This window comes from Mytilus edulis, chromosome 9 (assembly GCF_963676685.1).
Source record: "Mytilus edulis chromosome 9, xbMytEdul2.2, whole genome shotgun sequence".
Lineage (NCBI taxonomy): Eukaryota > Metazoa > Mollusca > Bivalvia > Mytilida > Mytilidae > Mytilus > Mytilus edulis.
Window position 1 is genome coordinate 50,891,122 of NC_092352.1, and position 24,430 is coordinate 50,915,551.

Below are 24,430 nucleotides of genomic sequence, written 5' to 3' on the forward strand. Positions count from 1 at the left end.
CTGCATATTGACTTGATAATGTGCAGCATTCTAGATTTTAAAAAATAAGAAAATATTTACAAATTGTAACTGTATTAGAGTAACATAAACTCTTCTTTATGACAACAAAAACCTTTATGCAAAGGGAGTTAACTGTTTATATGTTCTTTATAAAGATTTGCAACATTTAGCATACTATTTTACCGGCCACGCCAAAGTGGGATATTCCTTTCAAATGCGGTCGGACTTTCATTTGATCTATCTTGACACCCCTCGGTGTTTCTACGAAAAGGAAAACCTTAAAATATGCATTATCTATAACTTATTCCAGATTGAATTTCACATTTTTGTATGCTAATGTATTTATGGTCCCAAAAAAGCTCCATATAAGAGTTGCAGCTGATATTTTAGGATTCCATTTAATATATTTTTCTACTCTTTAATTGTATGTTGTTAAAATTGTTTCTTGTTTTAGTTTTGATTGTAAAATTCTGAAATACAACACGAGCTATGTTCAACAGTGAATTAATTTTCTCTCTTTTTGTACCAATTGTATCGTTTTTTTGTAGATTACATAAAGAAAATCAGTCAATGTAGTTTTGTTGGCCCTTATTAGTCTATAAGGTTGGTTTTTTTTCTTTGTAGTTCATTTATATGTTTCGAAGTTCAGTCTGACGTCTTAGTTCACTGAACAAGTACTTTTTATTTGTGACAGCTGAAGCCCGTCTCCGGTTGTGGGATTTTCTCGCTGTGTTGAAAACAGGTCTTGGGCTGTTTTCTGTTATTTTGTCGAGTTATTGTTTTCTTGACATCATCCCCGTTTCCATTCTTTATTACCCACTTGTACACATTACCTTCTAATTGACGCTTTCGTAATAATATGTTACGCAAAACAAATGCCTAGTAGTAGTGATTCATAAAATCCCAAACAGTAATTAAAGCCTCTACACTATATGACAATCATATAGATAAAAATGTAATCTTAATATGTTGAAGAAGAATTAGGTTTAGGATTATCGATATTTAGAACTCTTGAAAACACATTAATTGCCGAAAGGCACATATATTGCGTATGCTTTGTTCTGCTCATGTTTTTAACACATATACAAAATGAATATAATTGAATAAAAACATATTAATTGTGCAGAGGGTATTAATGTCTTGTTTATGGTATATGTTGTAGATTTGTAAATAATTAACCTGGCAAAGATTTTCAAATTTGATTCACGTAAAAAAATCAACAAAGATAACAGTCGTGTAATTTAGTACGGTAGTCGTTTGCTTTGTCAATAAAGTACTCATCAGAGAAGCTCGAGTAGAGCAAATAAAGGCTAAATCAACATCGAAGTTGAAGAGCATTGTCAATACAACTAAAAATAACTCTTGGGTAGGAACAGATAAATTTTCTCAAGGATATTTGAGGTCACGGAGAACACCACCGTTATTGGGTTGACTATTAAAGGTTCCATGATTTCGTGTTGTTTATTCTTGAGATACCGATGTTGTGTCATGTGTACAATTGTTTGTCTGTTTGTCCTTTTCATTTTTTGGCATGGCGTTGTCAGTTTATTGTCGATTTATTAGTTTGACTGTCCCTTTGGTATATTTCGTCCCTCTTTTTTAATTGCCTGAAATATCGCCACTGAAATTTAAATAAAGTTTGTGTTGACTGAAATTAGTGTTGTTAAGTCAGTCTCTTATCTTGACTTTAATTGAAAAATTAAAAAAGGAAAACAACACGACATAAGCGATGGTGTCAGTTTCCCATTTATCCTATTTCTATATTTCTACACCATCGCCTGGCATACGGAGTATATGTATAGATCTTCCAGTGACTTTTTTTACAATATACCGATGGTATCCTTTTAATAAGCTCACACATTGTTTGTCAATATCATGGAATAATATGCGAATGTCAGACAAGTGAGAGGTTTAGTTAAGTATAACAATAGGGGCCAGAAGTAAAATCACAAAAATAATGAACACAGTGGGAAATTCAAAACAGAAAGTCCCTTATCAAATAGCAAAATCAAATGATAAAACACATCAAACGAATAGACAACAACTGTCATAATCCTGACTTGGTAAAGACATTTTCAAATGTAGAAAATCAAAGATTGAACCAGGTTTTATAAGGCTAAACCTCTCACGTGTATGACAGTCGCATCCAATTTCATTATAATTCCAACGAGGCATGAAAAAACAGACATACTAGGTAAAATTGTCAAAATAGGGGTACAGCAGACATTACTGTGTCACAATCTCAATTACAACAAAACAATAAAATATTTAGCAAAGAAGCACAAAACAACCACATGCATTGCTTACTTATATTTGTATTTTAAATCAACCCATAAAGGATTCAAATATTTGAAATCATGTGACTGCATTCACATCAACTCAAGTGTAGATTCGCGTATTTGACGTCAGAATGTAAACGTCACACAGGAAGATATATAAACTAGTTTTGTCGTTCAAAGTATTTTTCAAATTATAATTTCACATGGGGAATGGTGTTATTTACGATTGAAAAATCAAAAGTGTTGTTAAAACTAATTTCAGAAAAAAAATGAGATATAAAATTATACAGAGGTTCTTTAGAATTTTTAAGAACCCACATAGTTAATACCACAACGCGAGTAAAAAAATGTTGTCGTTCAAAGTATTTTGTTCATCAACTTTCTGCTAAGAAACTAGTAATGTTTTACAAAGTCTGAGTAGGAGCTTCAAGCTCTTGAATATCAAATAAGGACATGTATATCCCATATGCAGGTGAAGTTGGTATATCCACCATTTTCTACATAAGACAAGTATGGAACATAGCAATTGTTTTACATTTATTTGATGACTGATTCCATTTCCAATCATTCATCAGCCACCAATCACGTCTAAGTCATTACAACTGAACAGATTTGTTTGATCAGCTATTCTTTTTCCGCTATCTACGATGTTGGTTTATTTGTGTGTTGCTCGACTGTCAATGAAAGTAATTTAACCAACTATGTACAGTCTATCTAACATGACTCGCTTCTTTCGCTTTTTAAACAACACTGTGATAAAATTCTCGATATACCTACACTTAGCGCAGACTCAGAGATATACATAATAATGGATGTTACAATATACCTCCCACATAAATCTACATGTATTGGAACCTTGCCGATTTTATTGTTTTAAAAAGTGCAATTAAAAAAATACAAAATAACTGTTATTCTTATTCGGATGCATAATAAAAAGAAGTAATGCACAGGAGCTCGGAGAAATCAACAAAATAAAAATACAATAAAATTCCGCGAAAGTCTATTATTTTTTTTTGGCGCATTTAAATCATTTCAAGACATGACGTCATACAAATGAAACCGCTAAAGTTGAAAGTTTTCTGTTACGTGAACAATCGAAGTTCGTATGATATTGCATTAAAACTGATTTTTGAGATAGGTTTTGTTTTATTTTCTATTCTATTGCATTATTTGCATATTTACTAATTTCAGCAAGTCAACATGGCGGCTCCTTAGTAACGGAATGTCAACTTTGGATTTGACGGAATCTAACGAGAAAATCATGTAAATTAAAAATGGCAAACGTTGGGAAGAATTAAACAGTTTTTTTTTCAGCGGTTATTCACGACATTACCCATTTAAGCTACGGATTTATTAAGGTATTTGAGCTTTATCTAACAGGGAGTAAAAAGATCAGCCACACAAACACCAAACCAACCCTCGATTCAGTATTTTAATGACCGTATTTGTCCTATTAAAATCGAAATTATTCATGGAAGCCATAGATTGTTGGAAATTTACACATGGTCTGGGCCATGATATTCGTGAACTTTATTTCTAACGTTCAGGATAAAATTCGAATATTACGGCCCAGGCCATGTGAAAATTTCCAACAATCTATGGCTTCCACGAATTATTTCTTAAGTAAACCTTAAATTTACCACTACGGATTTCATAAAAACACAGCTTGAACATGAATGCAGAAGAAATAGTTTCATCCTAGTTACAGCTTCTTTAATATTCAAACTGCTCAATGATTTTTTGGGGGATTAGGTAATGAATCAATAAATATAAACCCATTTATTTGTTGGCTGTTATTTTTATTATTTTTTTATTTAACAAATCATATATATGATAAAACATGTTACGAGATATCTTAATGAGTGGTCACAGACCATTTTAAAACACTTAATTGTTCATGAGTTTCCGTTCAGATTCTAGAAAGGTTAAGCTGATATAAAGTGTTTACAGTATTGTGAATATATGAATATGTGTAACCACTGTATACTAGTGAATGGAATTAAAAGAAAAGAAAAAGATAAAACACATATTTTTTTAATAATGTGACATTAATTTATTATACGCATTATTAATCTCCCTCTTTCATAAAGTCAGATAATATTTTTAACAAACTATAAAAGTTTGTGGCAAACAATACTTGAAGAGTAATTCGTGTTACTGGATCGATTGATTTTTTTTCTTGGTATCGTGTATCAATATATGATATTCTATTACAAATTTCTATTCTTTTCATAGCCTTTTTTTGTTCTTATAAGGTAAACTTTGTGTCCTACTGAACCCTGTTTCTTCCGGATCCAGGGAGACATTAGTTGCTGGTGTAGCAGTTTTATCACAGATTATCTTTGCATTCAGAAAGTTAGTCTCAAGCTTATTTAAATCTTCTTTATCGTATGTACAAAAGTGATCTTTTGACCTATCGAACCCTGTTTCCTTAGGATCTAAAACAACATAGGTTGCTAGACTAGAAATATCGGGTAATGATGGATGACATATTTCTTTATGTGAACTAAGGACGTCGTATTCTTTGTCATGTTCAAATGTATTTGGATCAATAAAAGTGTAATCGTTCTCTCCTCCATGTGGCGCTTTCGTCTTGTTGTTTTTGTCAGTTGTTGTGTTGTCTTCTTTACTCTGAGGCTTTTCTACGATTATATCGTAGTCGGAAGGATTTAGAGGCCTACTTGTTTCATGTCTCTCTTTAATTGTATTATTCTGTTCTAGAATACTGTATTCTTGTTTGTCAGCTAGATTATCTTCGGCCTGCACTTTCAGGGGTAATCTTTTTATATCCTTGATCTCATAATAATGCTGATAGTCAGGGTCTGTCTCAGTCGTTTCTTTAGTAGTGATATAGCTGTTCGTTTGAGGTAAATCTGTCTTTCGATGGATATCATTGTCACTGCTGTACTTTGTGAAATCTCCTAATTTACCTTTATTGGATCTATAAAAGAATGGTTAAGATAGTTTCTAGCTGTATACGTCACATTAAACACATGGGGGAAGGTCAACTATAATACGAAATATGCTTACTAGAATCAAACGCATGCATGAATGATTAGACTTCATGAAACTTACACAAAGCGGTATTCATGATCTTTTGTTTCCTTTGGCAGCAGTATTAAACAAACAGATGTAATTACCTTAAAACTGCCTTTAAAGGTAACCAACATAATTTTTATATCCGAATAATGTACCGTCTTCAATTTCCTTGTTCAATCAAGTGGTCATCATGTTCATAATGTCGGAAGCTACACTTTGCATTTTTGTTTTTGTTTTACTTGTACAACTTATGGTGTAGTTGGACAAAGAGACTTACCCTACCACATTGTGTGACGTTACTAGCTCATGATAGTATGAATCATTCATTGTAATTCCAAAACCTTCTTAATTTATATCAATATGAATTTTACTGATGGTTAGTATCGTATAGCGGGTTATTTTCGCGGATGTAAAATTTTGCGATTTTCATTTAATAAGGTATACGAAATATTTTGGCTGTTGTTATTTTTTTTGCGGATTCGAAACTTTTATCAATACTGTTGCATGTTCCGTTTCAAATTGGCGGAATTCATTTTGACGATTTTGTTCTATCGGCGAAAACAAGCGAATATTTGCTACCCGCGAAAATAACCCGCTATTCGTGTTAGCTTCTAAATTATTGTCTGGTCCTGACTATAAGATATAATGAGCTTAGCAGGCAATGTCTTCATGCAACTTATTCTTCTAGTTCTAAGTTTAGTAAGATAAAAAAAAAGCCCCATATTAACTTATACGTTTTTAATGGATTTGTGTATCACTCTATCAAACAAATTGCTACTTGCGAATTTAGAACAATCTCCGGCGCAGAGATCATATCCGTTCCGTTCAATACTTTGTAATACTACACTCATATTAAGTACATAATTGTGGAGCATGTATGGAACGGATATGAACTCTGCGCCGGAGATTGAATTAAGAAATGCTGAATTTTGAAACATACCGTGTAGAGATTCATAGTTCTTTTTTTTTAAAGTGAAATGTTGGTTTTTTTTAGATAATGTATTTGTTCACCACGTAAATAAGCGTTGGAGCTTTGCTTTGCTAGGGACATTTGCATACTTTTGGCTTACAATGTCTATAAGTGATTGAATTTTATAACGACTTTTATTTTTTACCGTTTTTTATGTGTTGTTTACATGATGGATCCGGACATCTTTTGTCATCATACAAATATTAGCTATATATTTTGAATCCATGTCTACTGTTGTTGTTTCATGTTTACCCTTATACATCTGTAATTTTTTTTTCTTTAAACAAAAAATGTTACGAGATAATATATTACCTTCTTTTACAATATAGAATTATGAGTCCAATTAAAATTCCAAAGCATAGAGCAGCTCCAATAGCTAAACCTTTGAAGGATAAAAAGTAACATAAGATGCATTCAAAACTGTATTATTCGATTAGCATTCGTATCGTTCGGTAACAACTGCTGACTTTGTCTAAATTATGTTTATACTTATGTGAAAATGTATGCCATGACATCTGTGTGAGTAGTATAAACCGCACTCGAGTTTTACTTTAGATAAAGGAATACAGTCATGACAATGAAAATAAATACAAAAAATCAAATATACTCAATCTTAATATGAAAAGTTCTTTTAAAGTTCCAAGAATGACATTATTTTGTGTAGATACTGATCATCAAAGGAATTAGCAGTATTTGAAAATCGTAAATGTATGTGAATATTCAATTTATTTCCTTTGAAACCTTACCTGTATATTGTCTAGAACTTAATTTTATAAATTTTTATGTCTGGCACATATTAATTGAAACTATCAAAGCTTTAAACGTGGACCGAATCCAAACATCCATAAGTGTACATGGCAAACTCAATCTTCATAGTTATTCAACGTCGATTATCATTTATCGTATTTTTGTAGCAGTAGCAAAATACGGCTATGCGTTGTTGCAATTATAGTGTTGAGTTCGTTCTTGCGCAACAAAACATGTCCTCAGAACTATAATCATGTGGTTATTAAACCCGTGGTGGCAATCTGTTGTGGATTAATATACACAACATATATTATCCGTAATCGTCAATCAAAATCAGAAAAAGTTTAAAGTTTTAACTACGCTCTACAACACTATTCAATATTTTCAAATAAAATATTGACTACGTCTTTCAATAAACCATGCACAATACGGGAATCGTAGATAAGATTTCTCATTTTGGATCATTGAACACCTTATTTTGTGAGTAACTCCACTGACTCTAAATAAGAAGGCATCAGAGAGGATGTCATTCAAATGCAGAACTCATTGATTTCAAAATAAATTGAATATGTTGACAGACATACGTATTTTAAGTTTTGAGTGTGCTATTTTGTACGACATGTTTGTGTATGTATACAACGCAGATTTCACGAGGAACCCTTTGAAAGACATACAGTAAAATTCATTTAACAAATGATTAAATTTGAGCAAAACCATATGTTATGATGCCATTAATTTTGGTTCTTGTGTAGTGCATTTAGTTTATACTGTACATGTTTAAAATGACCACCTGTTTTATAGCACTGCGTTTTTGTTCTCCATGTAGTTGTCTCTTACATCAGAATTCGCTGTATATATCAGTTGCATCAAAAAATAAATCAATCAGTTAAATGTGTGTAATTCAAAGCGACATATGGTCTTTCTTCATTCCTCAATAATTTATAACAGAATCGATTTTGTTGATGACTCACGATAGAAGGTTAAATATAATTTCATAAAATAAAATTAGGGAGATGTAATATGATGCCAATGCAACAACTATCCATAAGAGTTGAAATGCAGTGGTAGTAAATTTTTGTCTGTTCTACTTTTCAATTTAATTTGATTTTACACTACTAAAATATGTATGTCATATGTACCTGCAAATATGGACGCATCTACAATTTTTTGTGCCTTTGATTTTGATGTTCCTGATTCTGCAATATAAGATATGATGGCACAAAAGTATTAAAACCAAAAAAAAATGAAATCATAAAGTCTATTGTTTTTATTTCTCAATATTTCTCTTATTTACTCTTGCATTCAGAAGGATGTTGAATATACAAAGACCTTATTTCTCTGGTATTATGTCTCTGCCAGAAATTTGTCTAATTGGTAATCATACCACATTTGATTGTTTTCATTTTCACAATAACTCCCATGTAAATATAGACAGGAAAACGTCCGTTAGCACTTATTATTTTTTATTTTTGTTTAAAACACATTGTTCTTGTTTTTTTTCTTATTTAACCTTCAACACTTAACCTTGTATATATGAATCAATTACATAAATTGATTAAATCTCAATTTGAATAAAAGACGTTTTTGTGAATATTTCACCTATTTCTCAAGCAAACCTTAAATAAAACCAAGAGATATCCGGTGGTCAATTTACAGTTTCATTATTTGATACATTTAAGTGCCTTCATCATATATTTGAGTCCAAATAGTTTTTTTTAGCATACCTGTAACGTCTAGATTATCTGAGGTTAACGGTATCAGTGCGATAGTTGTTTGACTTTTGTCGGTTGTTTGTAAATGCAGGTAAGTTGTCTCGAGCTCTTTAGTTGTCATCTGTGCTAATGGTATATCAAACAAGGTAGGAGTCGTTTCGGATTGTGACGTCATGACTGGTTCGGTGAATTTTGATGAGTTCATTACCGATTCTTGTGGATCTAAAATGGTATACTTGTCCATATAAAATAAACAACATAGAAGACATTTCATTTTTAATTCAAGCATTAAATAGACTGATTTAAAAACCAAACTGTTAGGTGGATAAAATAAATAGAAAAAACAAATGGTGGTCAAAAATTTTGTATAACGTTGAAAAGCCGCCCTCGTCTTTATAATCGATTTATTTTCAACAGTACATTTGCGATTATGATGTATGATTTCCTAATTGATAATAATAAAACCTTGATAAATAATACATAGTAGATGCCATCTACTGAGTAAAGTCAATGTACAATCGAAACTCTCAAAGATGGATATTGTTGATAATCATTAATATTATATGTAAAGTTGTAGTTGAAGTTATCTGTAAAAATCTGTAGGAATTGTATGAGAGACATACGATTAAAGAGTGATTTTTAAACTCATAAGTCGAAAACATACAATGCAAAGGTTAAACAATAATGTGTCAATAGTACACGGATGCCAACTCGCACTTTCACCTTCTATGTCTAGTGGACCGTTAAATCGGGGTCAAACTGTAGTTTGGCATTACAATTGAAAAAAATCATATCATAGGAAACATGTGTACAAAGTTTCAAGTTGAATGAACTTGAAATAACCAAAAACTAAATTGACCAAAAGCTTTAACCTGAAGCTGGACAGAAGAACGAACTCACTGACCGAAAAACAAAGGGGCATAGAAAGAAAAAGATAAATAGAAAAAAAAATTACTCAAAACACAACAAAACTGAATATGAGTGGTATCGGGTAATCCAAGAGGGTAAGCAGATTATGTTCCATACATGGCATTCGTTGTGTTGTTCATGTTAGAACATACCCGGTAATAAATCTAGTTAGCAAGGTCACATTAGTAAAACGGATATTACATAAAGTTCAACCAACTCTCGAATACTTCCGTGAAATTTACGAAGAGATGATTTCATGTTAAGTATGTTGAAATGCAGTAAAAATTACAAATAATAATATGACTTTTGTATTGAATGTTTGATTAACTGCATTTAATTTATATTTTGTTATAATATAATAAAATGAACAGTAGTTAGTACTTATAATAATTTTGTATTGTATTTACTCATATATGGGACGATAGAGCACCTTCGGTTCAGACGATTCAATTATATTTTTAGAACGTAAGAGAGTAATTGCCTTTAATGAAATACAACAGTTGACTAAATTCTCAAAAAGTTTTAAACATGTATTTCTCAACTACAACTTACCTTCACATTCATATTCTGTCTTCATGGTGTAACGCTTAAAGCATTCTGGGTAATTCTGTACAAATGTAGACATGTCAATTGTACAAAGATCCCAATTCGACACATTTGCACATAAAGAATCATTTACTTGCTGGTAAATAGAAGAACATGCAGATGAGATGAATTCTGGGTCAAACTTTAAACTGCTTTTGTCAATGTTCATATAAATGTTTGAACATTCTGCAAGTTGATATGTACCGTTCACGTGTTGACAACTTTTTAAGTGCTTGGTTGTCCCTTTACAAGCACCAGCATTTGAGCGGCATTGACTGATAAAATCTGTAAATTAAACTTAAGATATCAACATATGTCATAAACATTCATTTAATTATTAATACTAAGATTTATGTTAATCCCATTATTAAGTGGTCACAATGAAATTTGTAATAGCTAATATGGAAAAGCAATCACTGGAGTTTCAAAATATTCGTGCTTTGAGAAGAATGTTAAAAGTTATGTTAATCTTTTCCATTTTCTGTTCAGCTTTAAATACTGGTTCTTCATAGATTATAGTCCACTTTTGGCATAACGTTTTAAAATATTTCAACAACATCATATTTGATTTGACTTTTCAACTGTTCGAGTGTCTCTGATGAATCTTTTGTTGACGAAAATTACGTTTGGTGTTTCATTTTGTAGTTAGACATGTATCTTTGATGACTTTTTTCAGATGCACGAAGATTGTTTTCTAATGTTATTTTAAAAGGGATTATCATTTATGTTTAGTATCTAGCTTCAGCATCGTATATTTGTCAATGTTCACGCATCCGACATATTGTTATTTGGCATGTAAGTAACATGTCGTTTTAGATACACGTGTTTATGTGTTTTACAAAAAAAACATATATTAGGCCAGTACCTGCACATTTTTTATTTACAATACTGATATCATCGAGAGCGATATCTCCTTTTGGACCGTTTCCATGGGTAGCTTCAAACCTGATTTGGTAGATTCCTACATTTTTTAAGTCAATAGTCGCTTGCTGCCATGCATTACTTTGGTTAGACTTTTTAAGGAAAATGCGCTTTTTATTCCCTTTTAAACTATTCATTTGGAATACTTTTAATCTACCAATATCATCCCCATACATATGATACCAAAAGGATAAACACTGTTTATGACGTGAAACTATTGAACCACTTGTTAACTGTGCAACGTCTCTTTTTATTCCTGATCTTGCATCGCTGTACACATAAAAACCAGTTTCAGCTAAAATTACAAACACTGGTTAAAAAAAGATTGATGCTGACATCAATGGTCAAGTATACGTACTAATACAGATTACAATATGTTTACATTGCAGATTTGTTCCTTGTCGAAATAGTGTTCAATTCTTTAAAGTTTATCTTTTACAAAACCAATGATTAGTAAAACAAATTGCAAACAGGGGGTTCTTATATATTGCATATTTGTTTTACTCGATAAAGTCTACTTCTATGACCAGTCAAATGCTTTCATTTAAATGAAAATGGCATACTAAGAGTTACTTTGGATGTATTGAGTAGACAAAAAATGCGATATTTCAATAATATAAATACAGGTCATCATAACAGTACAGATATAATTTCTTAGCCAGATTGATGTTACTACATTTCCTTGTTCCTCAATACACAATCATAGCGTTATTATTACTTTGGAAGAAATTCCACTCAAACCATTTTTTATGGCCGTTTTATCCTTTAAACGAGGTGAGAGTTTTTGTTTTGTATTGAATACCTAACTGTTACTTTGAAATGACGAATACCGATAAAGCGCTGTAACTTTTTTTAATACATGTACTAATTTTGTGGCAAACATGTACAAGTATACTCAATATCTTTTCCATCTATCATGAAGAGAAAGTTCGTCAGATCAGTGCACGAAACATACACTTCAGCGGACAAATCAGTGTTAGTGCTAAAAAAAAACTGTACTCTTATACGGATGTTGGTTAAATCGCAAACTGTTCAGTTGCTTAATGTTTCCAAGTTTAGATCAATGTAAACACGAAAATCATTGACATGTAGACATCGATGAAAGCTGCACATGCAACAATTCTGTCTCTGAGTACACAATGAATACTGCGGAGTTCCATTACCATTTGCAATCATGAAACAGAGTTTCTCCAGGTTCACAACATATTTTTGCCCTATAAATGACGAATACAATTTTTCTTTAAATATAGGGCTCATTGACATGTTCTGTAATAGGAGAGTAGCTGTAAGAAACAAATCATTTCTTTATAGAGCCAAATTGGTTTTTCAATTTTCTAGAGTATGCTATAATTTTGAATTCGGGTATAACTTCCGATATTGGTAACTGACAATGAATTGCATTTGATGACTGGTTCGTAATCATTTTTCTGCAGTATTACTATTAAGTGTTTACTTACAGACAGAAGTGTGGTCCTTGGATGGTCCTGTCAATTTTGTTTTAGTCGATCCACTCCCTTTCTTCCAAATGTATGGACTATTATTTTTTGAAGAAGATATCCATCCACACAATGAATTTTCAAAGTTACAGTTATGGGCAATTTCTGTATTATAAAATATTTTATATTAAAAAATGTCTTGGAAAAATATTTATAAGACTTCCAATAAAAAAGCAAAGACCAAACGACGGAATTGATCAAAAGCACAACTTACTGTTTTTTAAGAACTATTGAAATCGGATTTCTTTTTTCAGATTATTTTGTTTTTATTTTATTTTTTAATAAAATTAATTTTTGCCCACTCCATGTCTAAGATATCATCAGATTACGAAAAAAGTAGAAGGCAAATGTAGACTTAGAAGTCAGAAAAATTAAAAATCTGTATTTCATACAATCGTGCCTTTAAAAAACAAAAGACTTAGTATTAGGCAGTCCATTTGATGTCGTTTGTCTATCTACTTATTTTACTTAAACCAGCTAAAATTCAATCTTTATTTTCATAAAAAAAGAATGGTTTTTAGACATTTTATATCCATATTTGTTTTATTCAGTTTAATCTGCTATACATTTAATCACATATGACAAGCGCATTTAAAAACGAAAATAGATATTATAATCTCATGATTTATACAAAACCTGGTGTTATAAAATGACAGATTTTGTCTCTGACCAACTTTACAAACTAAAATGGAGAACGGATATGGGGAAAAGGTCAAATAGACAACAATCCGACTAAAGAGCAGATAACAGCCGAGGGCTACCGATAAGTCTTCAACGCAGCGAGAAAATGACGCACCAAGATGTAGTCCTTAGGTGGTCCCTAAATAAAAATATTTACTAATTCGGTGAAAATGGACGTCATACTAAACTAAAACATATAAATGAACTAAAATTAAAAACACATACAAAAAAACAAAGGCCAGAAGCTCCTGACTTGTGATAGTCACAAAAATGCGGCGGGGTTTAACAGATTTCTTTTAGATTTCAACCCTCCCCTATAACTCTTGCCAGTATAGAAAAAAAACTAACACACAGCAATATTCACAGAAAAACTCAGTTAAACAGATGTCCGAGTCATATGTCAGAATACGTAAACAGTTACTGACATTCCAGCTCCATCCTTTATTAAACTGGTTAAAATCTTAAAACTAGCATAATCCCTTCCGTTATGGGTTTAGTATCATACAATCATAACATATATCAGACCAACATAACTGGTTTAAGAATAAATGTATCGTTTTCCGATGAAAAGACCATATGAGTGAATCATATCAATACCAAAATATGCAATCCGTATCTGTTTGTTTTCTTTGAATCTATATATTAAACAAAAAATTGAAACAATATTAGAGCAGATCGTGCATATAAAGCATATGAATTATATCATTAAATCATTATAACAATTAAATAGCCCAAAACATACTTAGTATTTACCTAGACACGAATATGACAAGCTGAAAAATCCAAGTTCCAGTAAACAGCTATTCGGCATTATTGATGTAATATTGCAACTGTTTTGTCCATTACATGTGTTTCTTATTCTAAAATGGTCTTGCTCTGAAAGACTACATTTAGTAGGTGCACATTTACTATTTGCCTCCACAGACATGTTCAATAATTTGATAACAGTATTATCAGTACAAAGGATAGGAATTGTTTTGTTGAAAGGAACTGTAACCGAATGCTTTTCTAAAAAATAAACAATTTGATTTTATCAACAAATTTTTAAACATTTAAGTTTATTTTGTTTATTTCAAACTTGCATATAATTAAACTCATCATAGATACCAGGATTAGAATTTTATATTTACATGAGACGCGCGTTTCGTATACAAAAGACTCATCAGTGACGCTCGAATCAAAATATGTTAAAAAGGCCAAATAAAAAAACGACATTGTAAAGCATTAATTGTACAAAATGTTGTAGGACCAAAAATTCTAAAACTAAATTTTAGTCTTTCTACTTCGATTCGCCATCTTTTCTAATTATATGATTTACTTTGAAAACGTTTTGTAAAATTAGAAATAAAAATTAAACATTATTTAAATCTTAGGTTTGTTTGTCTGTTTGTCTTTTTCATTTTTAGCCATGGCGTTGTCAGTTTATTTTTAATTTATGAGTTTGACTGTCCCTTTGCTATCTTTCGTCCCTCTTTTTTTAAATCTTAGTAATTATAGTGACTGTAAGCATCTTGTTGATAGCAAAAAAGACTGCTTCCTTTTGTCTACTAAGTACTTAGTAATAGGTACTATCATAATTTTCGAAACCCATTTAGTACTTTTGACAATTAAGGTTCACATTATATATGCTTTTTCCCAACTGATATGGACTTTTTCTTTCCGGAATATATTACTTTATACGTACAGTGGTATAGTAATATAGGACTTCCCCCAAATGATCCAAACGAGTGTAGGGTGATTAGGGCAGTACATTTATGATTTAAAATCAGTAATATTATAGATATAGGAAGATGTGGTATGAGTGCCAATGAGATAACTCTCCATCCAAATAACAATTTATAAAAGTAAACCTTTATAGGTCAATGTACGGCCTTCAACACGGAGACTTGGCTCACACCGAACAACAAGCAGACAGGGCCCCAAAATTGCTAGTGTAAAACCATTCAAACTGGAAAACCAACTGGCTAACTATATAAAAAAACGAGAAACACGTATAAATTACATAACCAAACGACAACAAGTGTACATAAGATTCCTGACATAGGACAGGTGCAAACATTTGCAGCGGGGTTAAACGTTTTAATGGTACCAAACCTTCTTCCTTTTTCTGAAACAATAGTATAACATACATTGTATGTTAATTATTTTTTGTTAACGTTAATTAAGCCTTGATCCAAACAAACGAAAACTCAAACTTCTTTAAGACTTTTGTCATAAAACCTTTACATTATTTTAGATATGTTCTGCCTTTCAAACTAAAGACATTAAATGTGAGTTAGGAAATAAAATATCAAACCACTTGTCTCCTGCTAACCATTTTTTGCATTTATTTTGTCTTTGCCATGATAACCTCTAAAGCTGGTCTAACTTTTTAATTGGGCAAATGATTTGAACTGTAAGTTTATATAATTTTGAAATGTTAAAAAAAAAATATATCTGTTAAATTTGATTTAAGGATGTTCGCTGTTCAGTTTCAAAATAAATAACTTTTCTTCATAAAACTAGTATGTATTGATAGGGAATAAATTTTGAAATCAAAAACGCAAAAAAAAAAATAGGGATCAGTGTGCTTGTTTCCGAGATAATAGCCATTGGAATTTTGGCGGGAAAATGTTCTCCCTTGATTTTTCATAGCTTTATTATTGACCAGTTAAAGTTCTCAAATACTATTAAAAAATAAATAAAGTTTTATAAGACTTTTACAATTGACTTATAATTATACAAGTAAAGGATTTATAAAAAGAAAATGGGGGTTCATGGGGAAATTATTTTAAGGCATTCGAATGGATAAAACCAGAGGATTCTGAAAATCTGACAAAATACAATGTACAGGGCCCAAAATTGCTTATAAGTATTAAATCTGACAAAACATCACAAGCAGACATCTTTAAGACAATAATGTATAAAAACATTTTAAAACAATAAATTTATGTTCACTGAAATATTTACGTTTAAACAGTTAAGTTACGTTTAAGACATCCTTAAGACAATAATGTATAAAAACATTTTAAAACAATGAATTTATGTTCATAGAAATATTTACGTTATAAGTATTAAACTGTGTAAACCACTCATAGAAAGTAGCATACCTGTATTTGCCAAGCTAATCCATAAACAAAAGAAAATCAAAATGTTCGTCATTTTGTTTTTCATTTTTATATTCTATGATTTAATAAGCTTATAAGCTAAACGTTAATTGTTGCTACATGTCAATCGATACATTTTTATGTAGTGAAACATCACTCCTTACTATGTTTTTTTAATATTCAAATTTCCTGTTTAACCCTGTATAAGTACATATTTTACGAACAAACATTGTGGTTTGTTAAAATATAAGATACAACGCTACAAGGACAATAAATTGTACTTTAACATTTTTAAGACATTAAAGTATTTTGTATGCGTCATATTCGGTAACTAAATTAAAGTTAAAGCATGATAGTATCGGGACATCCTCAGAAATTCACACAATGGTCGAAACCATATACAATTACTGTCCAGGACAAAATTGATTTATGATGGTGTATATTCCTTACGTGAAGAGGCAGCAATTAACTTTAACGCTGATCTAATCATCAGACAAACTAACGATGTTCGATAAAAATATATGTAATCAGGTAACAATTTAATGAGTTGCTTCTCGAAAAGTTATCTTAATACTGATATTAAGAAATTACCATGAATAGTGTTAATATTAGTCTTTCTCATTCCTCAAAAGCAAGTCTAATACGGATCTTTATTAACTATTCTGTTTCTCACACAAAATTTTACCCCATTGTCGGCAACGCTTTTTTTATGTTTTTTGGGGAAAATATGAGGGCAATATCTATATAAAATCTAAGATATATAAAAAAAAAAAGCAAGTAACATAATACCGAGCTCCAAGGAATATCAAAACGAAAAGTCAATAGTCAAATGCAAAATCAAAAGCTAAAACACATCAAACGAATGAATAACAATTCTCATATCCCTGACTTGGTATGTTTCCTTATTTAGAAAATTGTGAATAAAACCGGGTTTTATAGTTAATTAAACCTCTCACTGATGGTTCTGAGTTATTTTAAGTAGTTATTACGTTCCTTTATCGTTGTTGTTTTTTAAAACTACCATAGCCAACTCCTTAATTTGATAGTCTAGAAGTGTTTGAAGTCTTGCTAAATTAAAAATTGAGGATGAAGTTACATTAGAACATTCAGTAGAATGTAGGATAAATAAGTATTACAAATATTGGCTTCGTAAAATTAAGTTATATTAATCTTACTTTATTGAGTAATATTATTCATTGAATGTACAGGAAAAGAGTTCTCTGATAAAATAATAGAGAATTGACACATTTCAGTTTCACTATACCTTTGTTGACTAGAGACTTTGACAAATACCTCGTCTGCATCTATAATATTAACGGCATATAATCTCTTCAATCATCGTTGTCAAAATTGAATAGAGTAATTGTTCTGGAAGCTTCGTGCAATATAATATTTGATCATCCTAAAAATAGTCCTGTATTGGAATGATCGTAATTCGCTTCGAAACTGCAACCCTATGTCAACCATAGTCAACTCTTTGCATGTGGCTTGGTGAATGCTGAAACAAAACCGTGAACTATATGCTTGTTTTAAATACATACTTAACAAGATACTCGGAAAGGTAAGTTATCTTCACTGTTCATCGAAAATATCGTATTTTCACAAAACAGGCTTGGCGGATGAACGGTTCAAGTATTAAAAAGACTGACAAATAGATTTTATCAAAACAGAAAAAATAAAAAATGTTACACATGAACTCATCATGAATACCAGGATTGCAAATTTATTATTGGAGCCAGACGCGCATTTCGTCGACAAAAGACTCATCCGTGGCGCTCGAATAAAAAAAATGTAAAAGGCCAAATAAAGAGCGAAGTTGAAGAGCATTGAGGACCAAAACTGTTTAAAAGTTATGCCAAATACAGTTAAGGTAATGTATTCCTCAGGTAGAAAAGTCTTAGTATTTCAAAAAATTCAAAGTTGTCTAAAACCGTTAATTTTTAATTATGACCATAGACAAAGTTCACACATTGACTGTATTACCTTCGACAAAACATAAAAACGACCTATACGTTGTACGGAAGTTGTGTCCGTGTCAACATAACATTATATTTTAATGATAACAGTAAATTTGATTTAAAAGTTGTTATCTACTTCGTCACATGTTACCAACATTGTATTTATCTTTATGTTTATTTTAAGATTAGAATATGTACATCTAAATTGAACAAGGTTTTTGTGTGTCTCGTTAAACGAAATTGTATTTTAAAGAAATATTTAAAAAGAAAAGGAATATATTATAACACAATATGATTGGATACGTCTTGGTATTCCAGGTTCTTTTGGGTAAATATGTAGCTATTTAGTTTGGATTCATAGTAATGAACATAATGATCTCGACCCAACTGCAATTTGCTGCCACCTTGATCAGATGTCTGGTTTACGATAGTTCATTTTCGTCGTAGCAATGTAAAAATTAAAACTAACAAAAATACAGAACTCCGCGGAAAATTCTAAACGGAAAGTCCTTAGGCAAATGACAAAATCAAACATTTAAACACATCAAACGTTGTTGACAACCGTTATATTCCGGACTTGGTACATGCATTTTTTTATGTAAACAATGGTGGATCAAATATTGTTTTATAGCTAGCTAAAACTATCACTTGTAAAACCGTCGCATAAAAATTCTATCATATCGCCAACGAGGTGTGAACCCAACCAACAGATATAATAGGTAAACATATCAACAATACAGGTACAGCAGTCAACATTGTGTTATAATTCTAATCACTATAAACAAGCATAACTGTCAATAAGTGTACGCTGTATCCATCGACTAAAAGTTGTCATTTTTTTTTTTACAGAAAGCTGGACTTTTTATTATATAATTATAATTCTATATTACACATATATTTCAAACTAGTTAGTTTTCTATATTATACAGTCATGTCAAAGTTTTAATATTAATATGATTAAATATGAAAACTTTATTACATGACAAAGCAACTTTTAAAGTTTTACATGGTTTGATATGAATCAGATTTTTTTTTATATTGTTTGTCATATGACTAAATAGAATTTCATTTCTGAAACAAATTAACGGTATCATTATATAGGGAAGAATATAGTTTGTACTTAAACAAAAACTTGACTTCTATAACATTTCCAGCTTACAAATGGGAGACATACAACAATTTCCCCCTCCCCCATATAGTTGCGAATATTTATTGCCAAAAAGAAAAGCGAGCAACAACATCTCATATGATTTACATTGTGTTCTGTTGCCAGAAACAATTTTTCAATGGCGAGTGTCCTTTGTTAAAAACAAAAAAAGTGGGAAATAATATGTTTCGTTGATAAAGTAAAATAAACTGTTAATTGGTGTGAAAAAAAAGTTTCCTCCATTGTAAAAAAGTATGTACTTACTTTCGTCTATTTCTGCATAATTTTACTGCTTTCCGGAAATGAAATATTCTAAAGAACATAACAACATGTCTCAATACTACCAGACATAATTATCTCATTGCCGGTATTTTGATAAAGAGAAACTACAGATATTATATAATTCTTTTGCGGTCCTTTAAAAAGCTATTTAATGTATTACATTGAAAGAAGTTCTGAATAACAGAGTTCTGTGTTATTTATTCTTTTATGAAGAGTTGTCTCATTCGCTATCATACCACATCTTTTTTTATGTGTATCTTTATAATTAATTGAAAACAATATATAAATTAAACTTATGATGGAAAGACCAATGATTTGAAAGACCTATTACCTTAAATGTGTTTGACTAATAAAGCATATCATTCCACCTACAGGAGTTGCCAGTGCTTCACAGTGTTACTATTACTCCTTTGGTTATTATGGATCACAGTATTGTTACCAAGGGTGCTGCAGTTCCTTCTCAAGTGACCCATGTTGTCACTATTATATTTATTCCGATTTTACACTGTAAGCTACTTTTAGATAATATGACGAGCTAATTTTAGGTAGCTAAGGTTGTCTTCCTCTAGCTTGTATTTTGAAATAGCAAATTACAATTTGTCTGATTTATATTGAAATATGCAGATTGTGAGAGTAGAATGTAATTATTATTTAAGTATTTTAGTGTTAATATAGAAAATTATGTGTTTTATCATACTAACGGCTGTATTTTCTAAAACAAAAAACCACAATATTTTTGTTTGATTCATTTTTACATCTTTGCCATATACATTGTAAGGGGAAATGACTTAGATAATATGGGAGACAACTCAGATATAGTAATTTCTATGAGAGAAAGTGATGTGAATGTACCGATTCAGTGACCCCAATTTTCATTTTTCTAATCTTAGAGCATGTTATAAGATCTATCTTCTCACATATTATCTTAAAATTATATGGTGTAGTTTTGTTTTCATCACAAAAAATTCGGTTTTTCATGCATAATCTATACAAAATCTGACAATTTTGCACAACGAACTCTCTATGATAGAAAGTAATGTGAATTTACGGATTCAATGACCCCAATTTTCATTTTTTAATCTTAGAATATGTTATAAGATCTATCTTTTCACATTTTATCTTAAAATGATATGGTGTAGTTTTGTTTTCATCACACGAAATTGAATTTTCCATGCATCATCTGTACAAAATCTGACAATTTTGCACAACCTTAAACGTACAACAAAATCCGGTGACTCATACGATTATTTATGTTTTGAAAAAAAAAAACATGAAAGAGAGAAAATAAACTGCATTTTGACTGATTGGTAAAATATTTCCATATTTTTGAAAAAAAAATCAACCTTAACAGATTGCATTAAAATATTATTAATATTATCTTACTCGAAATGGTTAGGATAGAAGAATAAAAAAACACAGTTAAATATTTCGTACATGACATTGGTAAGTCTTTACGTTGCTAATACGCAATTCAAATTAAAACAAAACCAAATTAAACGTGTGAATTATAGAGAGCTCTGCTTGTGAATTAAATTTTTAAACGTTTGAGAATGGCAATGTTTTTAAGGACTTTAAAAGAACTTTAAGTTTACTGTATTTGACAAATATAACAGCCGAAAATAACGTGTCTTTATAGTTTGTCATTCAAAAGATAATAATCTTTGAAATATTTATCATGTATAAAATTGTTTTAATAAATTGTAGATCGGTTGGAGCAATTGTCGGCATAGTGATTGGTGTGATTGTAGCTATAGCTACAATTGTGACGATTGCCGTATGTTTGTGTTGTGCATGCGCTAGATCAAGACCATCTACTCAAGGACAAGTTATAACTGCAGCTCAACCAAATATTTCATACGTTGCTACTTCCAATCAATCAGGTTTGATTGTTAAAACTTGTTATAAGTAATGAAATACTGATTATATTTTCTAACTTCAATACTTATTCAATTTCGGTGAAACATAAGCATTATAAGACAGCAAGTTGGTTACTCGAATTAAATAATAATTATATGTATGCTAGTGATACTGATGTTTCATCAAGATCAACATAAGCACGTTTGGTCGATATTTTATCAAATATAGTTACATCTATATCCAAAGTGATATTATATTCCAGCATTATAAAAAAAAAAGTTAATGATCATAAAAAGTCTTCTAAAAAAATTGAGAATGGAAATGGGGGGATATGTCAAAGAGACAAGAAACCGACCAAAGAGCATATAACATCTTTAGGCCACAAATCAGTCTTCAAAGTAGCGAAAAAACACACGCACACAGATTGGCCTCAGCAAGCAATTAAGGGTTCTTCACAGTAAAGTTGATGGGTTTTTCGTTAAATAAAAAAACATCAACTTTATTTTTAAGATTATTTTTCGTTCACATAAACATGAAACTTATATAATTATACAGCATGTTCATTATTAATCCTCTTATTCTTCTTTTTAAAATAAGTATGTTATCATCAAAAATATGTTGCAAACAGCTTAGGCTGCGAAAAGTAAACATGTGTATATGTATATATATGGGGAGCAGTACTAAATTCTAATTCTTGATAATCAGTCTCAATAGTGAAGTATAAAACAATAAAAAAAAATATAGATTTTAATTACAACGTTTTGTTAAAAAAATCCTGTTCATAACATTGAGAATGGAAATTGGAAATGTTTCAAAGAGACAACAACCCAACCAAAGACCAGACAACAGACGGAGTCCAGCAATGGGTATTCAATGAAGCGAGAAACTTCTGCACCAGGAGGCGTGCTTAAGCTGTCCCATTAACAAAATTATATACTATTACTAGTTCTGTGATAATGGACGTCATACTAGACCCCGAAATATACACAAAAAACTAAAATTAAAAATGATACTAGACTAAAAAAAAAGCCAGAGGCTCCTGACTTGGGACAGGCGCAAAAATGCGGCGGGGTAAAACATGGTTGTTTTTAACTCTCAACCCTCCCCTGTATTTTTATCAAATGTAGAAAAAATAAACACAACACTACGCACAGTAAAACTCAGTCAGAGTCCGATGTCAGAATAGGCAACAAAAGAAACTAAACAAAATGACAATGATACATAAATTAACAAGGGACTACAAGCAGTTACGGACATGCAAGCACCAGACCTTAATTAAACTGATCAAAATATAATGTCTTAATCATATGAATATCAAGTACAATCCCTCCCATTAGGGGTTTAGTATATACCATCATAGAGTATGCGAGAAGAACGTGTTATGCCAACAACTGGTTTTAGAACGAATGTGTTTATTTCCTATGCAAAGACCCTATGATTCACTTATACATGATCATGTTCATGTATGTTATTGAACAATTCGTGTTCGTGTGTGTTATTGAAAATATAGCTTTTTAATGAATTCGGGAAATATTTGTCTCCAGACTGAACCCCTCTTCCCCTCCTTCCCTCAAAGAAAAGAGGAAGATTAAGATGACTTATCAGTAAGTAAATAATTATGCGTATGAAACGGAATGAACACATAAAAAACTGTTATCAGCTTTTTAATCAATCATACATCTTGCATACATGTTATAATTTTTTTTATAAAATTTCAGGTATGCAAGGGGTTAGTCAGCCATATGGTTTCCATGACAACAGTGGATTTGTCCAACCACCAGCATATAATCATAAAGCCATGCCAGCTGGCCATCATGCTAGTTAATTAATTAAGCATAGTACTTATACTAGCGGTTTATCATAACACGAAAAATATAACATTTGTATGTTACTTTGAATATTTTAAAATTTATGATAATCATTAAATGTGAATTATATCAAATCTCTAAATAGACTATTCTACTGTATTTCATATTATATATTTTTTTTCATTTACTTTTACATATATATATATATATATATATATATTTATAAACAAGCAGTTACTTTTCTTGTCTTACAATTTTTCTGTCGTGGTCTTTTATAGACTACCTTAGCCGTATTTGGCACAACTTCTTGGAATTCTGGTCCTCAATGCTCTTCAACTTTGCACTTGTTTGGCTTTATAATTATTTTGGTCTCAGCGTCACTGATGGGTCTTATGTAGACGAAACGCGCGTCTGACGTATTAAATTATAATCTTGGTACCTTTTATAACTAATTATACCTTACAAGCTGGCTTCAGTTTTAGTAACTATAGTACGGTACCTATATTTGCTTTCTTCTATGTCTTTGCTCTCGGTTAGATATGTTCGTTTGCAGTCATACCACAATTTATTGTTATATCATTTTTTGAATCACCAATGAGTGTAAGGGTAAACAAAAAGTGTTCACAAATTGTTTGTTGGACTGATTTTAACATGGTGTTAACCTCTTTGCATTCAAATTCCAGGGAGATTTGCGAAACTTTTAAATGTTGACAAAGCAGTTCAAATATAACCGAATCGCGATGTTTTTTTTAATTGAACATGACTTGTCTATGTAACATTGTCTGTTTTCGGACCCTGCACGCTTCGTTAATGACTTTATCTATTGGTTTTGATAAATTTGAAAAAAACAACAGTATTTCAAACCTCGTTTTTTGATTAATTCTTTGTTTTATCATTGCCTTACCTAAATGCATTTTACTCTGTTTGTAAACTTAGTTGTGTATAAAGCTTAG

The 24,430-nt window shown here is 30.9% G+C and overlaps 2 protein-coding genes across 4 annotated transcripts; one reads left to right on the top strand and one right to left on the bottom strand.

The window, feature by feature from the left end:
- Positions 1–4,297: 4,297 nt before the first annotated feature.
- On the bottom strand, positions 4,298–16,607 carry LOC139488542 (uncharacterized). Of its 3 annotated transcripts, XM_071274247.1 has the most exons (10): positions 16,429–16,605; positions 15,190–15,307; positions 14,093–14,347; positions 12,620–12,763; positions 11,107–11,457; positions 10,209–10,526; positions 8,760–8,969; positions 8,175–8,231; positions 6,601–6,670; positions 4,298–5,220 (listed from the first exon to the last, which is right to left on the bottom strand). In XM_071274247.1, exons 3-10 carry the CDS (start codon positions 14,265–14,267, stop codon positions 4,509–4,511), a joined length of 2,037 nt encoding a protein of 678 aa, XP_071130348.1. In that variant the 5' UTR covers positions 14,268–14,347; positions 15,190–15,307; positions 16,429–16,605; the 3' UTR covers positions 4,298–4,508. The 3 variants fall into 3 exon arrangements, with proteins under 3 accessions (XP_071130348.1, XP_071130347.1, XP_071130349.1); XM_071274246.1 differs by lacking the exon at positions 15,190–15,307 and having other exon boundaries at positions 16,429–16,607; XM_071274248.1 differs by lacking the exon at positions 15,190–15,307 and having other exon boundaries at positions 14,093–14,223; positions 16,429–16,592.
- A 1,948-nt stretch (positions 16,608–18,555) lies between these two features.
- LOC139488546 (uncharacterized) lies at positions 18,556–23,619 on the top strand. Its single transcript, XM_071274256.1, has 4 exons — positions 18,556–18,711; positions 20,187–20,319; positions 21,517–21,692; positions 23,388–23,619. The coding sequence occupies exons 1-4, from the start codon at positions 18,675–18,677 to the stop codon at positions 23,492–23,494; spliced, it is 453 nt and encodes a 150-aa protein (XP_071130357.1). The 5' UTR covers positions 18,556–18,674; the 3' UTR covers positions 23,495–23,619.
- The last annotated feature ends 811 nt before the right edge of the window (positions 23,620–24,430 follow it).